This window comes from Glycine soja, chromosome 10 (genome assembly GCF_004193775.1).
Source record: "Glycine soja cultivar W05 chromosome 10, ASM419377v2, whole genome shotgun sequence".
NCBI classification, from domain to species: Eukaryota; Viridiplantae; Streptophyta; class Magnoliopsida; order Fabales; family Fabaceae; genus Glycine; species Glycine soja.
The window spans coordinates 37,353,313-37,374,965 of record NC_041011.1 but is presented as its reverse complement, the minus strand read 5'-3'; the positions used below and the strand labels follow the sequence as shown (position 1 = coordinate 37,374,965).

General features: G+C 37.7%; 1 protein-coding gene across 1 annotated transcript; it reads right to left on the bottom strand.

The window, feature by feature from the left end:
• Positions 1-450: 450 nt before the first annotated feature.
• Positions 451-21,392, bottom strand: LOC114372542 (pre-mRNA-processing factor 19-like). The gene is made up of 18 exons (XM_028330148.1): positions 21,182-21,392; positions 20,959-21,044; positions 20,202-20,273; positions 19,994-20,056; positions 19,672-19,758; positions 19,097-19,244; positions 13,209-13,330; positions 12,791-12,907; positions 12,572-12,667; positions 12,438-12,497; positions 11,445-11,519; positions 2,509-2,613; positions 2,098-2,217; positions 1,938-2,015; positions 1,764-1,860; positions 1,317-1,368; positions 1,098-1,168; positions 451-1,001 (listed from the first exon to the last, which is right to left on the bottom strand). The coding sequence occupies exons 1-18, from the start codon at positions 21,192-21,194 to the stop codon at positions 886-888; spliced, it is 1,578 nt and encodes a 525-aa protein (XP_028185949.1). The 5' UTR covers positions 21,195-21,392; the 3' UTR covers positions 451-885.
• Positions 21,393-21,653: the final 261 nt, after the last annotated feature.

The following is a 21,653-nucleotide window of genomic DNA, read 5'->3' as shown; positions in this document are numbered from 1 at the left end:
TTTATTTAAAACATTAATTTAAATAACAATTGATAAACTGTGAATGAGAACATAAGAATAAAATAATAATTGTAAAAATCCATACTCATTACATCAATACGAAATCTAGTTTGATATAATATTTTCAATGGCTTATAATGAGAAGTTTTACCAATCTTCACTCACAAAATTAAGATGACAGGTACAGAGAAAAAAATTGTAATTGCAAGATTGTTGATAAAAAAAATTTATGGTCTCGTTTGTTTTATAAAACTATTTCATATTTAAAGCATTTTACTATTGAACAATTCCCTTTTGCCACTACGAATTTCGAGCAACAAATACTTTACGTTGGACAAGGTAAATATGCCAATTCCTTCCCATTCGTTGGATCGCTTGTTTTTATAATCTATCACAAACGTCATATCTAGAAGAAAAAGGAATTCTCAATATTGTTTATCACAAGCTGTCTACTAGAAGTTGATGTCTATTACCCTTTTTTTTAATTATGTCTAATAAATCAACAAAACACCCCGAATAAGAATAGTTACAACCATATAAAATTCCGATAGTAAGTAATGGCCGACAAATCAGTTATCTCACTAATTAAACAATTGACGTTACAAAATTATCTACGGATGACTACGGAAAATATTGCAGCTTCTGTCATTAAGGTTAGCAGCCATGATCAAGGCATGGTAATGTTGCTGCACAAAAGCCTTAAAAGTACATTTGCTCCATCCCACATACACAACAGGGTATGTGAGGAGCGAGACTGAATAATCAAAGAAACCATTATCTTCATTAACTTCTCCAATCTCATCATAGATATTTAGACCAAGCACCAATAGCGGGTAGCAACTGTTTACTCCAGAGCAAGACTTTGGCTTGTGCAACTGAGGCATTTTATGACTCAGTAGGAGCATCTTCGCCAGGCAAGCCGAATATCCGAAGATTCCGGTCCATTGATCCCACTGCTATGTATTTAGAATCTGAACCAAATTTTACACACGTGTTCTTCCCTGATAACAAAGGTTCAAGTTGTGTATTATTAACTGGACAAACAAGAAACCATCTAACTCTGAAGGAATAATAAACAACGGGAAAAAAAGTATAACCTGTTCCGGATAAATCAGGGAAGGTTTTGATACAGTTCCATTCAGATTTTACATTTGCAACTTGGTAAATCCTGCATAAGTTAACAGGCACTGGAAATCAATTTCAGGTATAAAAAAACAAACGTATGGGATTGACAAACTAACAAGCTTGAGAAGATTTTTTCTGTAACATTCTAAAACAGTCACTAAATAAATCTAGTACTAGACAGTTTTCTTCACCTTATATCAGAGCCAGCAACTGCTAGGTAGGATCCACTGTGATCAAACTCCACTGCAAGATACAGAAAATTAGATGAAGGGCTTTTGAGATGAGAGTAAACTATCTTTTTAGTCCCTAAAGTTATTAGAATTTCTGCTTTTAGTCCCTTATCTTTTTTTTCATCCTTACTTTTAATCCTTTAACTTTTTTCCATCTTTACTTTTAATCCTTTTAAGTGACTAAAATTAAGGGACTAAAAGTAAGGACGGAACAAAGTTAAGAGACTAAAAGTCAGGAAAAACAAAAGTTAAAGGACTAAAAACAAATGGAAAAAAGTTCATGTACTAAACAGAAATTTTAAAAAGTTTAAGGACTAAAAAGATAGTAAACCCTTTGAAGTATGTACAACTTCCTAACCGGTATTATATAAATAGGTTATATGGCCATCAACAAGTGAAAATGAATACCGGAGCTCGTCGGTGTTTCTGAATCATATGGAGCAAAATTCCTGAAGTTCTTCAATTTACGTAGATCCCAAAGCTTAACACCATCATGAGCAGCAGTCTGTAGAATTTAAGAATACAATTAAAAATACTGTATAAAACAATCATCATACTTACTCGTTACATTTTCTTGCATACCGCAAGGAAGTATCCATTCTCAGAGAAAGATATGGCAGTTACTGGCCCAGCATGTCCATCAAACCTAGCAACATTTGCCTACAACCAATGGAGGAAGGTAAGAACATAACAGTGAATATTAAAATTAAACTTTAAACAAAGTATAAGAAAAATTGTTTACCTGACTTTTTACGTCCCAAATCTTGACAAGAGATTCTGTGGTGCCGGTTCCAAGAATAAGACCATCAGGATGAAAAGCTGCAGAAGTGTACCCTTCAGAAGAACCTGAAGTGTCATAAACCTACACAACTCGTATCATTAATTGTCTGATTCAGAACTTCTGTAGGAAAGACTGAAGGAAAGGTTTAAATCTATAACTTACGTAAGATAGATTTTAAAGAAATTAAAAAAAAATATATCCACTTTCTTCAGACACCTCTACTAAACCATCTCATAGAACTTTGCTAGTGCTGTAAACACTTAACTTTCACATTCTGGCAAAAGAAAAGTACACCACTAAAAAAAGTTTCATGTGCATGCATAGTTCTTTCCCTTTTATTGCTGGTATTACAGCAAAAACAAGAGATCATACCTGAGTCAGACATGTCCCTGAAGAAAGTTCATAAAAGCACCAAGAGCCGTCAAGTGAAGCAGTCACAAAGTAATTATTGGTTGCATGGACAGTGACAGCTTGCACCTGAAAAATTGGAAAGGCAAATCATTCTTGCATCAGAAGAAGTGCGTAAACAAGACGAGTAAAATTTGACAGGTTCGGGAAAGCCATATATTTAGTAGAAGCATCATTTAAGAAGAGCAATCTTAAAGGCATGCAATTTCAAGGTTTTATACACAACAAAATTTACAATGAATTGCGGATATTATATTTCAAACTGATTACAAGAGGTACTCAACTGAAAAGAAGCAACTACAGTTATACAGACAAGTATTTGACCAGCTGTTATGAGCATTTATAAAAGCAATAGGTACACCAAAATCCAATGATGATGTAAAGCTAAAACATATCAAAACCTAGCAGTCAAGAGTTTCTGGCAGTTAAATGGTTGTTAGGATCTTTACAATATTGAAATTATCAGGGTTTAGGTAGGGAAGGAGGAACAGGGGAATAGAGATTCTAACTAATTTTCTTGAGCATGTGATACCATATGTGTGATGGATATTTATACAGAGGATAAAACATTAGCATCTATTTGTACTAGTACTAGACTCCTGATAATCCTATAAATCCAGAAAATAACCAAACTGAATCTAGGGCACAAAATGATCATCCAGGTTCAGAGACAAGGGCAAAGTTACATATGGGGTCAGAGAGAAAGGCCAAACCAAGTTTGGAGTTGGGGGATGAAGATGGATCAAACTGCATCTGATACTTGAAATGGGAGCCAAACTACATTTAGAACTAGACATGGCAGTCAGTCTATGGGAGGGTCAAAATGGAGCCAATCTACAAGCTAAACAATGCCCATCAGTGTAACAAAACAGGCTGAAACAGACAGAGTGCATAATGGTTTTGGCGGTAATTGAGTTCCACAAGCTTAACACAACATAAGGGAGAAACTATTCTCAAAGTGGATACAGCATGTTCTGATGCCATATCATGAACCAGCTATCCCAAAAGCTTAAGCTAATAGGTGAAGATACCTGATGCCCCCTTATGCAAGAGCACTTTGGGCTTCAAGCATGGTCAACACATAGAACCACCTACCTTCTGCTTAAATTAAAAGTTTTATTGAAATTCCTGTACACCAAATCAATGGGATAGTGATTTAATATAGATCTGAAAGATACAGGACAGACATGATTAATCTATTAGACTTGTTACCTGTTAGCTATGCTTGCTTTGTTTTAGCATTGTCAATGATTAACAAGCTGAAAATGAACATTCACTGTGGTGATTAGTGATATATGAGCACAAATTATGGAAAATAGCTTCCACTGAAATTGATGGAACACTCACCACTCACATCCCACGACTCTCCTATGACTGTTTATGTGGTAAAATCCAACTTTGTAAGAGAAGATGTCTAAGGTGATGCAGAATGCATTTAGTGATATAGATGAGCACAAATTATGGAAAATAGCTTCCACTGAAATTGATGGAACACTCACCACTCACATCCCATGACTCTCCTATGACTGTTTGTGGTAAAATCCAACTTTGTAAGAGAAGATGTCTAAGGTGATGCAGAATGCATTGCAGAGACTTGCAGCAATGGTGAATTACAGAGCAGCAGAGTAAGAAACTAAATAAGATGTTGTCACCATCATAGTTGACAATACCGGCGTAACGGGGCAGAGCGACCGACCCCAAAAGTGGGATAGCAGGATGACCGCTATTCTAATGTTTTTTTTTGTGTTAAATAATTAATAATATATATATATATATATGTGTGTGTGTGTGTGTGTTCAAAAACAGAAATATATATATATATAAGTTTTTAATATTATAAAATTATGATATTATTATATTTATTTAATATTATTTCTATATTATTTAATTATTAACATTATTATTATATATTAATATTGTTTGGCTACAATTTAACTAGATATGTTAAACTTTAAATCAATACCTTAATCAATTGAATAATCAATCAACTTTTAAAAACCTTGCTTTTAAGCTTAGAATCCATGGTCAACGAACTCGCCTCTACACATATATACTCATATACTCAACCTTCACCTATTGTCTTCCTTTTCATTTTCTATTCAATTTTTTTGTTATCATGTACATTGTTACTTTCTCTATGGTTCTTTTCTATTTTTCCTTCTTATCCCTATGTTCCCCCTACTTACATATATACCTAAAAAATGTGGTTCTTTTCTATTTTTCCTTTCTTATCCCTATGTTTTCAACCTAGCTCGTGGGCATACATAGTAGCAGCCAGCTAATTCCCTGCGACATCGACTTCACACCAACCTACAAGCTCCACACAACACCACTCACTTTTTCACTCCTCAATAGTAGAAGTAACTAAGCACCGTCATTTATATAAAGGGCACCATTCATTATGTACACATCACCACAATCTAGCTCCCTCATTCTCTCTCCAAAGAAGGAACACATCACAATGGACTACGGAAGGTTGGGACCCTCTAATCTTGGTGGCTCCTCGCGCCTCAACTCTCTAAGATCTTCCGGGAGGAAAAAGATTGTGTTGTTGTCACTCTTTGCTGTCTTATTAATAGTTGTGTCCGCTGTTACTGCAGTTGCCGTCCGCTCTCACACTAAAAATACCAAAGCGGACGGAACTAGTCTCGAGAAGTTCACACAGGCGATTTCAAGTGAGATCAATCATTTCTTAGCATTGTCTCTTTCAAGGGGCATCTGGAAAAGGAGGGTTCGCCGGATAAACACACATCTGAGTCTTTTGTCTCTCTCTCTTTGGGAAGAAGAAAGCAAAAGAAGCAACACAGAACAAAACCACCGAACCCACTTAGAACCACCAATGCTTCTAAGTAGCGGCACAAAAAATCGCTCTGCAACCCGTGCCACTCCGCCGCGACCCGAAACCGTGCCGCTACACACGTGTCCGTCGCGGATGGGTGTCGCTCCGCCGCTATAGCGGCCCTACGGCCGCTATTGACAACTATGGTCACCATGAGTTTTTAAGTGTTAGAGAGAAGTCTTAAATTCAGTTAGTTGTAAAAACTGTTTGTGGTTACTATTAGCTGTCTCTTCTTAGTTAGTTAGTATGCTGTGATTCTGTTAGTTACTAACAGAATCAGTTAGTAATTGTTAGAGTCAGAGTTAGGCCTCATTGTGAACTCTGCTCTATATATAGACCTTTGTTGTAATCATCAAATCAATAATGAAAACACAATTATGATTTCTATCAGTTCTCTATCTCTCTCTAAATGTAACATGGTATCAAGAGCCTTCTGATTCTTCCACAAGCGTGGCAAGATCCTCCATTTCTTTCCTCTTTCCTCTTTCCTCTGAATCTTCCCTTCTTCAATGGATTCCCAACGTCACACACCTCGTACACCACCAATCTTGGCGACACCCAACTCAACAATCACACCTCTATCTTCTTTCAACTACAAGATTTCTGTCAAATTAGATGCAACAAACTATCTTGTATGGCTGCAACAGATTGAACCAGTCCTAAGGGCTCATCGCCTTCATCGTTTCTGTGTCACTCCTGAGATACCTCCTCAATACACTTCGGAACACGATCGCCTTGCCAATATTGAAAACCCAGCTTTCAGCAACTGGGAATTACAGGACCAGCTCCTCTTAGCATGGCTGCATTCATCTCTTTCCCCTGCCATTCTTCCTTCTGTCATTGGTTGCAAGCACACATTCCAACTCCGGGAAAATATCCATCAATCCTTTCAATCGAAAACCAAGGCTCAGGCGCGACAATTGCGAACTCAGCTACGCACCACGAAGAAAGGATCATCTTCAATCTCTGAATTCTTGGCAAAAATCAAACACATTTCAGATTCGTTGACATCAATTGGTGAGTCTGTTTCCCTTCAAGATCAACTTGATGTGATTCTTGAAGGTCTTCCTAATGAATTTGAAAGTCTCGTAACCCTAATCAACTCAAAGATCGAATGGTTCGATTTAGAGGAAATTAGGGCCCTTCTTCTGGCTCATGAGCAGCGATTGGACAAGGTGCGTATCACTGAAGAAGCTGCATCCCTCAATTTTACTCAATCTCAGCCAAATTCAAAAACCCCCAATTCTGTGAACCCTAATTCTGCGACAGAAACCCAGATTGCTCCTCAAGCCAATTGGACAACTAGAAACTCAAATTCAGGCAATTACGACTCTCAAAACAACAATTTCAAGAACAACAATCAATCTAGAGGTCGTGGAGGAAGAAATGGCCGTGGCAATCGTGGTGGTCGTGGGGGTCGTTCCACTGTTCAGTGTCAAGTCTGTCATCGCACAGGCCATGATGCTTCCTACTGTTATCACAGGTTTAATGCTGCTTATGGAAGCAATCAACCTTATGTTCATGGCAACCCTTATCAGTATGTAAGGAACACTACACCAAATAACAACAATTGGGCTCAAAGTAACCCTCAGTGGCAGCAAGCAGCACCTCAGGCCAACTTCACTGGATATGCACCTCAGACCAATTTCACTGGTTATGCCATGCACCCTACCATGAACAACAATCTTGACACAGCTGCTACTCAGCATGTTACTCTCATGCAACCTCCTCCAGGCTCTGCTCCTCCTCCTTCTCACCTTGAGCACATATTCCTTGGCAATGGTCAAGGTTTGCGTGTCACTGGAATTTCCTCTTATGCTTTTCCTTCACCTTCTCATCCTCATCATACATTGCATTTAAATAATGTTTTGCATGTTCCTAGCATCAACAAAAATCTGATCAATGTTTCAAAATTTGCATCTGATAATAATGCATACATTCAATTTCATCCATCTCACTTTGTCATGAAATCTCAGGACAATGATCAAATCTTGCTTCAAGGAAAATTGGACAAGGCTGGACTTTATCCCATTCACTCTCAGTCATCAACTACTTCTAGTCTTTCTTCTAGACACCATTCTGTTCATTCTATTGTAACTAGTCACAATGACTTGTATTTTCAATGGCATCACAGGCTAGGCCATACAAATCTAGACACTATGAATAATGTCTTGAAATCATGTAATATGCCTACATTCAATAAAAACAAAACTGATTTTTGTATCTCTTGTTGTCTGGGCAAGTCACACAGATTGCCTTCCCAACTGTCTCAAAGCACTTATAATTCTCCACTTGAGTTAATTTATTGTGATTTATGGGGTCCAACCCCCATGCAGTCCTCTATGGGCTACAAATACTACATCTCATTCATTGATGCTTTTAGCAAATATATTTGGGTCTATTTTCTTCATGACAAATCAGAAACACTTACTATTTTCAAACAATTCAAAGCATTAGCTGAATTACAGCTTAACACTAAGATAAAAGCCATTCAATCTGACTGTGGGGGGGGGGTGAATTCAGAAGTTTTACATCATATCTCAGTCAGTTAGGAATCATTCATCGCATTATCTGCCCTCACACCCACCATCAGAATGGTGTGGTCGAAAGAAAGCATAGGCACATTGTGGAGATGGGCCTCTCCTTACTCTCCCACTCCTCTCTCCCTTATCATTACTGGGACCATGCTTTTCATACTGCTGTGTACATCATAAACAGACTCCCTGCATCTCATAATCATTGCATTCCCCTCAAAGTTCTATTCAATAATGTTCCTGATTATAACTTCCTCAGAGCCTTTGGTTGTGCTTGTTATCCTCTTCTAACCCCTTACAACAATCCTAAGTTCCAATACAGGTCAAAAGAATGCATCTTTCTGGGCTATTCTACTTCTCACAGGGGTTACAAGTGTCTTAACAATAAGTCTGGCCGCATCTATATCTCCAAGGATGTGTTGTTTAATGAGAAGCACTTCCCTTATCAAATCACTCCACCTACCACTTGCTCTCCTAACCAAACAGTCACATCAGCAGCTCCCCTTGGAGTTGTCAACCATATTCCCCTACAAACTCCTCACACACCAAACAATCTCACACCAAACAACCAACCTACTCCTCACATACCAACTACCTTTCCCAGCCACACATCTTCACCATACATCAGTGCCTCTGCCTCTCCAACTCCAACCTTACCCTCCACAGCTTCCTCCACCATTGATCCTAACTCCACTCCCACTTCCTCTCCTTCACCTACAACCAACACTCATCATATGCTTACAAGATCCAAAACTGGCCATCTCAAACCTCCTCTCTTTCCCACAATCAATCTAACAACCACTGAACCAACCACTGTGCAGCAAGCTCTTTCATCTATCCACTGGACTGAAGCTATGCAACAAGAGTATCAAGCTCTTCAAGCTAACAAAACATGGAGCTTGGTACCTCTTCCTCCTCATAAAAGAGCCATCGGGTGCAAATGGATTTTCAGGATCAAAGAGAACCCGGATGGTACCATAAACAAATATAAAGCACGCTTGGTCGCCAAAGGATTCAACCAGAAATATGGTCAAGATTACAGTGACACCTACTCTCCAGTGGTGAAACCAATCACAGTGAGAACTGTCCTCACCATTGCTCTTACTTCCAAATGGCCCCTTATTCAACTTGATGTCAACAATGCCTTTCTTAATGGGCAACTCCATGAAGATGTCTACATGCAACAACCTCAAGGCTTTATTCAGGGTGAATCCACTCTTGTATGCAAACTTCACAAGGCAATATATGGTTTAAAACAATCCCCAAGGGCTTGGTATGAGAGTTTGACAAATACTCTCATCTCCTTTGGTTTTCAACAATCCAAGTGTGATCCCTCTCTTCTCATATTCAACAAACATGGCTGTTGCCTGCTTATTCTCATTTATGTAGATGATATAATCATCACGGGTTCCTCCAACACTGCTATTAACCTCATTGTGAACAAGTTGAATGATACCTTTTCTCTTAAGCAGCTTGGCACTCTTGAGTACTTTCTGGGCATAGAATGCAAGCTTACTCCATCTGGTGCTCTTCATTTATCTCAAGCTAAATACATTAGAGATATACTTCACAGAGCAAGCATGGAAGACTGCAAAGGGATTTCCACTCCTTTACCTGCAAATCTTAAGTTGTCCAAAACTGGTGCTGACCCCTTTGACAACCCCACTCTGTACAGAAGCATTGTAGGAGCCCTGCAGTATGCTACAATTACCAGACCTGAACTTGGATACTCAGTCAGCAAGGTGTGTCAGTTTTTCGCTCAGCCACTGGTCTCTCATTGGAGTGCAGTCAAAAGGATCTTAAGATACTTAAAGGGCTCCATTGATCATGGTCTCACCCTTCTGCCTGCCACCACCAGTGCCCCTCTCAGCATTAATGCTTTCTGTGATGCAGATTGGGCCTCTGATATTGATGATAGGAGGTCCACTTCAGGTGCTTGTATCTTTTTTGGTCCTAATCTTGTGTCGTGGTGGTCTAAAAAGCAAACTCTGGTTGCTAAATCTAGTGCAGAGGCAGAATACAGGAGCCTAGCACATGCTGCATCTGAAGTTCTATGGCTCCAGTCTCTTCTCCATGAGCTCAAAGTTCCCATCCCTCCTCCAGTTATCTATTGTGACAACCAAAGTGCTGTTGCTATTAGTCACAACCCTGTGCTTCACTCCAGAACGAAACACATGGAATTAGACATTTTTTTTGTGAGGGAAAAGGTTCTGAACAAGTCTTTGGTTGTTTCCTACATTCCTGCACAACTCCAAGTTGCTGACATACTTACCAAATCACTCAGCAAGCATTTGTTCTACAACTTCCGCTCCAAACTCAGAGTACTTAGTACTGCTGAGCTTGTGGGGGGAGTGTTAGAGAGAAGTCTTAAATTCAGTTAGTTTTCAGTTAGTTGTAAAAACTGTTTGTGGTTACTATTAGCTGTCTCTTCTTAGTTAGTTAGTATGTTGTGATTCTGTTAGTTACTAACAGAATCAGTTAGTAATTGTTAGAGTCAGAGTTAGGCCTCATTGTGAACTCTGCTCTATATATAGACCTTTGTTGTAATCATCAAATCAATAATGAAAACACAATTATGATTTCTATCAGTTCTCTATCTCTCTCTAAATGTAACATTAAGCATGAAGAATTTTGTTTGAGGTTTAGGCTATGAAACACGGACACTCCAGCCCCTTGCCGTGTCCGGTGTCCGACACGACACCGACGTCCGTGTCCGGGTTGAGTTTGATGTGTTTGACAGGTGTTCACATGTCCGTGTCCGGTGTCCATGTCAGTATTGGTGCTTCATAGGGTTTAGGCCCTTTAGGGAACTTGGGGGAGTGAAAAATTAGACGACATTTTGCAGCCAATAAGGGAAAGGTAATTATTTGAGAACTCCTTCACTTGGTTCTAAAGGTGGAGTTGTGGTTTAAAGTATTTCTAGCATCTTTCATTCTCTGTACATTCTTCACTATTATCTATAAAATATTTCTTATTGTACAAAAGAATTCATTTCAAGCCCTACCATCAAACATGGAAAGTTATTATTTCGTACAAAAAAAATAAAATCCTATCCTATAAAATAATCTTACCAGCTACCAAATATATTGAAACCACTATCACACAGCAAAGAGCATGGCATCAGCCCACAGGTAAATTTTAGTACCATGACAGCAAAATTATCACCCAAATATTGGGAAACTTGTACATTGTTGAAGAGGAATTCAGATCAAATTATTTACAAACATCAAATAGGCATATTTGGAAGGCTTTTGTAATTAAAGTTGAGCCACCGGAAGAATCAAGTAATGCACCATGCCCTCATCACTTTACCATAAGTTAACCTTAAACTCATGAATAAGCACAACGTAGGCATGCTCCAATTTCACTAATGAAAAAAACACTGAAATTTAGATCTTCAAAAATAGGAGAGAAAATTCTTCCAGCTTATTTTTACAGCAAAATCAGAAAACCTAGATAGGAATGATGTCAGTACACAAAATTATAACTAATTACAAATATAATATGGTAACCTTAGTTTCATTTACCTCAGCTGTATGATCCTTTAAGATGTGCCTGCAGTTGTAGTTACCATCATCTGACCCTTGCCATAGTCGAACTGTCTGCAACATAAAGTCAAAACATTGACCACTGGAATATGCAAAATTAAAACAGCTAACATGTAAACATTAAAGTTGCAGATTAGAGAAAACTGCACTTAACTAATTTGTTTCAGAACTTGCATTTGTACTTTGATAACACTAAGTTGAAAGAATCACATTACTGACTACTAGCTGATGACCAGAGACAAGAAAAACATGCTTGGACAAACCCCACAGAAACACTAATGTAAACCTTTCGATCAAATTGGATAAAGTTACACCTGCAAGTATTAGTCTTAGCACCAAACTAAATCTTTTCAGTTTCCTGGGTGCTTATGAATTCACATTTACAAGTCATATTCATCATTTTCTGTTGGTCGAACAAGTATGATAGTCAAAAGAATTTCCATTTACGAAAACAAAATGCAAAAGTAAATTGCAAGAGACTGAAAAATATTGAATGGACAGGGGGTCACAGTTCTCACACAACTTCACAAATTTGTATTAATTTTACTATGCAAAAAGCAAGCTCAGGAGAAAACAATGAAAGCAGCAATGCATGAATGGAACTTGTGTGTCATGTTATACAATGTCTGCTCCTGGGTGGAGAAAGATGATCAAGGCCTCATTTGGAAGAGCTTATTTGCAGCTTATTTGTACTAAAATGACATAACCACTAGTGTGAGTGTTTTGGAGAGCTTATGAAAATAGCTTATTATATGTCCATAAGCTGTTTACACCTTATTTCAAGGAGCTATCCAAAATAGCTTATGGCTTTAATAAAAACAATTTAACCCTAATATTTCCTCTTCGGTTATGAGTTAAAAACACTTTCTACACAAGTACTTACACAATTAATTTGTTTATCCAAAAGGATCCAAAATAAAATGGTTCTAACTTCCAAGCATTTAAACCTATAGTAAAGGATAGCAATTTTACCTTATCTGCTGAAGCAGTTAAGAATGATTCACCCTGAGCTACAAACTTTACACTGGTCACCTACCAAAAGCACCCATAATCAGCAAAAGAAGTTGAAGAAAAGATAACTCCGGTCATTCCAACTAAAATGAAACCTTTTTAGAGTGACCACTGAGCGTAGCTAATATCTGTCCTGATGGTCGGTCAAAAATAACAGCATTTGTATCAATACCTCCAGTTGCAATTAAATCCTGTAAACAGAGAAAGGGATGATCCTGGATTAGCACCCATTAGTTTTCTAGTTTTTTTTTTTTTTTGAAAAACAGAGAGCCTTTTTGCATGTTTCCACTATGTATACAAGTTAAAAGAAATACCTTAGAATAAAGGATATCAAGAGATATAATCCCTTGTTTGTTTGTTTTGTGAAAGGGGTGACTAGATATCTGGGTATATGCCTCTAGAGCTTCAACAGGAGCCAAAGTTGCAGGAATCTGAAACAAACCAAAGAAAAATATGCACAAACAAGTGCAAACATTAAAATATACAATTTACAATTAGAAACACCAAATAAATAATTGAAATATGCCACAAAAGTTTATATACATACATTGATACACATACATACACACATATAATAATTTTAGAAGGCAAGTCAAAACCAGTAAAAAGGAATACTAAAAATTCAATATATCCAACTTATCCAAAGCTCTAAGCAAAACCGAGCTCAAAATGAAGAAAAAAGATATTAACCTGAGGAAACAATTGAAAATATAAATATATATCAGAGAGTACCTGTCGCTTCTTTCTCTGCTGGGAAAGAGAAGCATTGCAATCAGTTAGCTCGGAAATTATGCTAGAAGATATTCCAGGATGAATTTTCTTTGCACCAGGAGCCAGATCCTCATCCTCAGCAGCTAAATGTAAAAAGATAATTCAAATAAACAATTGAAACAAAAAAAAATAAAGAACTAATAGCCACTGGGGAAAAATATCCTTAAGAAAGTTTTAAATGTAAGCTTCTGAAAACTTTCATCTATAACATTAATGGGGTAAGCAAAAGTGTTAAAGTATTGTGTATTGTAGCTGTATGCCTGTATGTAGAAAGCTGTATTGTGGAGACAGCTGTATTGTGTAAGTGTAAACAGCTGTCTCCCTCTCTTTGTACCCTATATATATATATATATATATATAGTAAACAATGAAAAGTAGATTGAATGTGTGAGAATACACACAAAATTCAATTCTCATGTTGGTATCAAAGCGGATAACCGTTTTGTTTGTCTCCGGTCACCGTCCGCCGTCATCCACCACCTTATCTTCCGGCGATCCCAGGGTTGGGTGCACCTTGAAGAGTGTGACTCACCCCTGGAAGTCACGTGGCCAAAATCTCAGCCACGCACCTCCACGTGCCGCCACCAATCCACGCCAATTTCGGCGCGTGACGACCACGCGCCGCCCTCTGGTAACCGGAAGCTCACCGGACTAGTTCCAACAGCTTCGTCGTCTCCTTCTGGGCACGTTTCAATCCCTGTTTTCTGGTATTGACAGCTTGATCGTTCCAGCCCTTGCATTCTCTTCTCCTTCTCCGTTAGGGCTTCGTCTTTTTTATCAGAAATGACCTCTGTCAGTCCTGTGTTCTTCTTCTCTAGAACCCCCACCATCACTATTGCAAAACTCAACTGGAAGAACTACTTTTCTTGGTCTGCCTAAGTGGAGTTGTGGTTTCTTGGCCAAGGATATCATGACCACTTGGAAAAAGGAGCTAGTGCTGTCCCAAACAACAAGAAATCTGAGTGGGAAAAACTTGACTTTCAACTATGTGTTGTGTTGTGGCAATCTGTTGAGCCGGATGTTTTGGAAATCCTTAGATCATTCAAAACATGTTGCTCTTTTAGGAAGAAGGCCCAAGAGATATTTGCCAATAATATTGAAAGTTTTTTTATGCAACCCAAAAAGTTGCTACACTCAAACAGATCAGCCATGATATGATTGCACATATAGGTAAAGCTCGAGCGGTAGTGGAAGAGTTAAAAAGGTTTCTTGTGGCTGATTCTTTGGAGGAAGTAAATGGGAAGCTGGACAAGCTTTACATGGTTCTTATTTTGAGAGGCCTACATTCAGATTTTGATCATGTACGTGATCAAGTCCTTGCTGGTGATCAAGTTCCGTCAATGGACTCTCTAGTTACTAAACTTCTTCCTGTGCCCCATGTGTTGAAAGATGAAAACTTAGCTGAAGTCGTAGAAACATCAGCCATGGTTGCACCTCGTAGAAGAGGAGGAAGTCGTAACAACAGAGGAGGTCGCGGTGGAAGGAGTGGATGTCCTCAATGCACCTATTGCAAGAGGATGGGTCATACTTAAGAAAATTGTTACTCCTTACATGGCTTTCCTGACAAGGTAGCAAATGTATCTAAATCAGAAAAATCAGAGTCTAAGTTTTCTAATGAGGAGTACCTAGAATATTTGAAGCTTAAATCTGAAAAATCCAACAACCAAGCTCAATCCTCCTTGGTACCATGTGTTTCAACAGCATGTATCTCTCAATCTATGGAAGGTTCTAGTTCTTGGATACTTGACTCAAGTGCCTCTGATCATATCTCTGGTAACAAATCATCTTTTTCGTCTATCTCTTTTCCAAAAACTCCTTACTTTGTTACTGTGGCCAGTGGGTCCAAAGTTGCATCTCAAGGAATTGGTCAAGTATCTTTGTTTCCTTCATTAAAGTTGAACTCTGTATTATTTATTCCTCATTGTTCCTACAACTTAATCTCATTAAGTCAGCTGACTCGTTCGTTAAATTGCTCAATAACCTTTTATGTTAATTCTTTTGTTATTCAAGAACATGGTACGGGTCATCTGATTGGAGAAGAACGTGAATCACGAGGACTTTATTACTTAAAATCCAACCTTCCAGTGTCCTGTTTTGCAACTTCAAAGCCCAAGCTTTTGCATGAACGTCTGGGTCACCCAAGTCTACCAAAACTGAAAATGATGGTTCCTAGTCTTAAGAATCTTCAAGTCTTAGAATGTGAATCTTGTCAATTAGGGAAACATTTTTTTTTCTTTTTGCTCAGCAAAAATAGATAATATATATTAATGAAGTACCAGAGGTACTAAATTACAAATATTGGGGTGCCCAACACAAATATGCCCAAGACATTGGTTCCAAAACTAACTAAAATGGAGTCAGGGGTGGAACCACAATGGGCTACCCCAGCTGGAACAAAACTAGATTAGATAAAATTACTGTTACATGAACCCTGCAGAAATGTTACTAGACCATTGGTTAAAATGCATGGAAAAATCCTTCTCTAAATTCCGCAACCATGTCCAAAGTAAGAAAACTGCGTCATCCATAACTTGGTTGCTGTCAAAATCCTCATTGGAGAATATCATCTTATTTCTTTGCTTCCAAATGGTCCACGTGACAACTATCCACCACCATTTCCATCTTTTGGCCCTCAAACCACCTCATTCCTGCATAAAGGACAGCTAGTGTTCGAGACTGCTACTTGTCTTCTGTGTAAATTAATTTTGGTAGGTACCCTATCCCTAATTAACCTCCAAGCAAATATTGCATACTTAAGTGGCACCTTCAATTTCCACAATTCACGATATACACTGTCGTGGATCCCGTCGACTGTCGCTTCCCTCAACAAATTGTAGGCTGATGACCTAACATGCTTCCCTCAATTAGGGAAACATGTTAGGTCATCATTTCCTCAAACTAAAAAAAGATGTAACTCGACTTTCTCTATCATTCATTCTGATATTTGGGGACCAAGTCGTGTCACATCTTTTGGTTTTAGATATTTTGTAACCTTTATTGATGAATTCTCCATATGTACTTGGGTTTATTTAATGAAAGATAGATCTGAACTTTTGCCTATATTTATGCCTTTCTTTAATGAGATTAACCAATTTGAAAAAACTATTAAGATTTTCAAAAGTGATAAAGCTAAAGAGTATTTTTCTCATGATCTATCCTCCTTTTTATCCTCAAAAGGTATTTTACATCAGTCCACATGTCCTCATACACCACAACAAAATGGCATAACAGAGAGGAAGAATCGTCATCTCCTTGAAACTGCACACTCCCTAATGTTAAACTCAAATGTTCCTACACACCATTGGGGAGATGCAGTTCTCACTGCTTGTTTCTTAATAAACAGGATGTCTTCTTCTCTTGAAAATCAGATTTCTCACTCTATTTTTTTTCATGATCCATTGTTTCATGTCTCTTCTAGGGTGTTTGGTTGTACTTGTTTTGTCCATGATCTCTTTCCTGATTTAGACAAACTCTCTGCTAAGGCCATTAAATGTGTCTTTGGGATATTCTCGTCTTCAAAAGGATTACAAGTGTTACTCTCCAACTACAAGACGATACTATCTGTCTGCTGATGTTACCTTTTTTGAGGACACACCTTTCTTCTCGTCCTCCATAGACTATTCTTCTTCCCTTCAGCAAGTTCTTCCAGTCCCATCTCCTGGTCCTATGAGTAATCCCAACCAAAGTGCTACTGGAATCCCATCTCATCCACCAAGTTCAACTGAAGTTGCTCCTCCACCTCATTACATATCAACACAGGACCCAGCAAGTTAGTTCTACAATGCCTGAGTCTTCTTCTCGTGATTCCGATCCTCCTCCAACAGATCCTCAAACCATGGATCCTTCCTCCTCCACTTCTTCTCATAACTCTAATTCAGACTGGCCCATTACCCTCAAGAAAGATACTCGATCTACTCGTAATCCTCATCCTATTTATAATTTCTTGAGTTATCATCGGTTGTCTCCTTCATACTTTTCTTTTGTTTTCTCATTGTCTTCTCTTACTGTTCCTAACAATATTCATGAGGCACTTGATCATCCTGGATGGCGACAGGCCATGATTGATGAAATGCAGGCTCTTGAAAACAATGGTACTTGGGAACTTGTCCCTCTTCCTCCTGGTAAGAAAACTATTGGTTGTAGATGAGTCTATACTATTAAAGTCGGGCCCAATGGTGAGGTTGATCGGCTTAAGGCTCAGTTAGTAGCTAAAGGATACACTCAGATCTATGGCTTTGATTATTGATACTTTCTCTCCTGTAGCTAAAATCACCATTGTTCGACTGTTTCTTGCTATGGCTGCCATGCGTCATTGGCCTCTCCATCAACTTGACATTAAAAATGTCTTCCTTCATGGTGATCTTGAGGAGGAAATTTATATGAAACAACCTACTGAATTTGTTGCTCAGGGGGAGTATGGCCTAGTGTGCAAGCTACACCGATCTCTCCATGGGTTGAAGCAATCTCCTCGAGCTTGGTTTAACAAATTTAGTCATATTGTGCAACTTTTTGGGTTGAAACGAAGTGAAGCAGATCATTCTGTTTTTTATTGTCATACATCTCCTGGAAAGTGTGTTTATCTAATGGTCTATGTTGATGATATAGTGATTACTGGAAATGATGCTACTAATATCTCTCAGCTAAAAGAGCACTTATTCAGCCATTTTTAGATCAAAGACCTGGGATATTTGAAGTACTTTCTTGGTATTGAGGTGGCTCAATCAAGAGATGGTGTTTTGATTTCATAGATAAAGTATGCTCTTAATATACTGGAGGAAACAGGCATGCAAAATTGTAGGCCTGTTGATAGCCCTATGGACCCAAATCTGAAGCTCATGGCAGATCAAAGAGGAATTTACCCTGATCCCGAGAGATACAGGAGACTTGTGGGAAAACTCATTTATCTCACCACTACAAGACCTAATATTTCTTTTGTTGTTGGGGTTGTTAGCCAATTTATGCAAAATCCTCATGTTGATCATTGGAATACCGTTATGCATATTCTCAAATATGTAAAGAAGGCTCCAAGACATGGATTGTTGTATGAAGACAAGGATAACACTCAAGTTTCTGGATATTGTGATGCAGATTGGGCTGGTTGTCCCATAGACAGGAGATCTACCTCAGGATATTGTGTTTTTATTGGAGTAAATGTTATCTCTTGGAAGAGCAAGAAACAAATTGTTGTTGCTCGATTCAGTGCAGAGGCTGAATATCGATCTATGACTATGGTTACATGGGAACTTATGTGGATTAAACAATTTCTCCAAGAGTTGGGATTTTGTGAAGTGGCGCAAATGAAGTTATATTGTGATAATCGGGCAGCTCTTCACATTGCCTCAAATCCAGTATTTCATGAAAAGACTAAACACATAGAGATTGATTGTCATTTCATTCGAGAGAAACTATTGTCCAAGGAGATTATCACTAAGTTCATCAATTTTAATGACCATCCGGCAAATATTTTAACTAAGTCCTTAAGAGGAACTACGATTCAGTCTATATGTCCCAACCTTGGTGCATATGATTTGTATGCTCCAGCTTGAGGGGGAGTGTTAAAGTATTGTGTATTGTAGTTGTATGTAGAAAGCTATATTGTGGAGACAGCTGTATTGTGTAAGTGTAAACAGCTGTCTCCCTCTCTTTGTACTATATATATATATATATATATATATATATATATATAATAGTAAGCAATGAAAAGTAGATTGAATGTGTGAGAATACACACAAAATTCAATTCTCAAGTAAAAGCTTTATGAAAGTTATACTAAACTCAGCCTAAAAAGTAATCTGCAGAATTGCAATATATACAAAAAAGATAACTTGACTATATGATAACGTGAAAACCTCTTTTCCCGTTGCTCAGGACAGGGTCATTTGCTGTTATGGCATTTGGTGCAGAAGCAGGGAACTGCCTTTCTGCTTGTGCAAGTACAGACCTAGCTTCATCTCGTTCCTTTTTTAGTCTTGCAATAACTCGGCAAGCGGCATCATGCTACAGATTAAAACTAATATAAAAAATGGCAGCTCTTACAACGGAATTTAAGCAACAACACTAATATCATTTTGTGATCAATATCACCCAAAGGATCATATTGAAATAAAAAATCAAACAAAGGATTGAAAAGTTCAAAAATAAAATAGTAATACTAAAGCATAACAAGTCAAACAAAAGTTAATAATAAGATAACTTGAACAGCAATTATATCTGAAAAGTAAATACACCTATTTTATAACAAGTTATCCTAAAAAAAAAAAAAAGAACAGACCATTGGGAAAAAAGCATCAGAAAATTGAGAATCCAAAAAGCAAAGAAACCTCAAAGTTTTGGAGATTGCAAACTCAAGGGCTGGGAAATGCAAAGCAGAAGCAGAACTATAAAAGACAATGATTTTTTACATTAATAACTTTGTTGCTCTTACCTGATACAGAGCATGACTCAGCTCCTGTCTTGCTGTGTGCAATTGTTGCTCCAATGCAAAATTAGATAGCATCAATCCATCCCATTCCTACAAATTAGGCAAACCAAATCATCTCAAGTGGAAGCCTAAATAATTACTTTTTTCAACAGAAAGAAGACTACACACATCTAAGCATGTCTAAATATTTATTTGAAAACTTTCTAACATAAACCACCATTAAACTCCCAATAGCAGCATATAATTTTTTTAAAAATGCAGTGGAAAATATTAAGCAAAATATAACAAAAATCATAAAGAATACTGCATAGCATAAATTCCATACATTTTGGAACATTCCAAGCATGCCAGGGATGCTAGCTGCCTGAACAGGTCTGGGTTTCACTATCTGCACAATAAATTATCCTGATTTAATCAGTACATTGCAACTGAAATCTTGATAAGCAAAGAACAGCAAACATGAGGTGCTTAGTCTTGATATAAACTCCTAACTCAATATTAAAATCGTACAACTGATTCCATTACCACCATACCTTGCCTGTCTTGATTGGTACAATGTCATCCATAGTAAGTGGTTCTCCAGTAATTGGACACTTCCCATAATCCTACATAGCAAATTTGAGAACAGAAACTGTCATAAGCAATAATATAGGTATATACAGACAAATAATAAAAACCACTTCAAACACATTAAGTACCTCCGCAATGCCCATTGTATAGCAAAAACAGACACATAATAAAAACTACTTCAAACACATTTCACAAGTAACAAGGTAAAAAAAGCCTCATTTTCCTTCTTTTTCAATACAACACAGCACAAGCAACAGAGGAAAAAATCAATAAAAGATGCAAGGCTTCAAAATCTTCCAAAGCAGAAGTCATATAATAATAGAGCTACTCCAAAAATCTAAATTTCAAATTATATTCCATCCTTTCACAGTCCTATCTTATTAACTTTCACATCCCCTAACCACATGACAAACATAAAATCCGGTTTCTGCACGAGCAAAAAGGGGAAGAATAATTTTTTTTCAAAAAAATATTTTTTAAAGAAAATGGTTTAAAATATTACTTAGGTTAATAACTAAAACCACACGGAATCTGAAATTCCAGTCATGAATCCGAAAAACAAGCTCAAAATTTGACTTCAAGAACTTAAAATGTGTCATTTCTTTCCCATTTCTCATTCCTCAATCAAAACACTTATCCGAACTTGACTTATACTCTTTCCTCACTTTTTTTTCTTATTCCCTCAGTAAATTGAATAAAAAAAATGAAAAAAAGGGTAACCGAGATGTGTCGCTCAATCAAACGCTTCTCGAAGAGGAGACCGGAGTTCCGGGACACGACGGGATCTTCCGGAACTTCGCCGGAGACTGCAAAAACACAGAAAAAAGACGATGTAGAGTCAGATCAGCAAAACCGAACAATTTCATTATAACAAAAAAATCAGAATGAAAGAGAGCCAGCAGCGTAAAATCAGAATAAGAATCAGAAGAGAAGTGGTAGTAACTGGAGCAATTCATGGTTGCAGCGAGCGAGAGAACGAGCGCGAAAGAGAGTTAGGGTTTTGGGTTTTGGGGAGAAGTGTGTGAGTGAGAGGGAAACGGAAGTGAACGAAAGGAACCACCGCAAATGATTCAGAAAGGGTGAGAGAGGTATCTTTTATTACAAGCGGATACGATACTGGATATCCGCCCTGGACGGCCCGGCCCATATGCCCGATCCATTTTCCATTTCGAGTTCTTAACAAAAGAATGTCAACGGGACACATGAGAGGGGCGAGGAGTACTCCCCCACCCACCAACTAACCCCTTGTCCCCAATCTTTGTTGTGAGGGATTTTTTTTCCATTGTACCTGTTCTTGTGGGTCTTTCAAATTAAAAAAAATATATTGTTTAATATAGATAAATTTAAAAAAGACTTAAAAATTTTACCAATAATTTAAAACATTAATTTTAAATTCTAATATAAGTAAATTATAA

Bases quoted from the DNA above. Each gene is read 5' to 3' on its own strand.
- LOC114372542 (XM_028330148.1), bottom strand. The intron at 1,861-1,937 runs GTATGCAAGAAA...TAAATTCTACAG, and splicing joins AGAATGGATACTTCCTTGCG to ACTGCTGCTCATGATGGTGT. The intron at 1,002-1,097 runs GTTATACTTTTT...CTTTGTTATCAG, and splicing joins CCCTGATTTATCCGGAACAG to GGAAGAACACGTGTGTAAAA.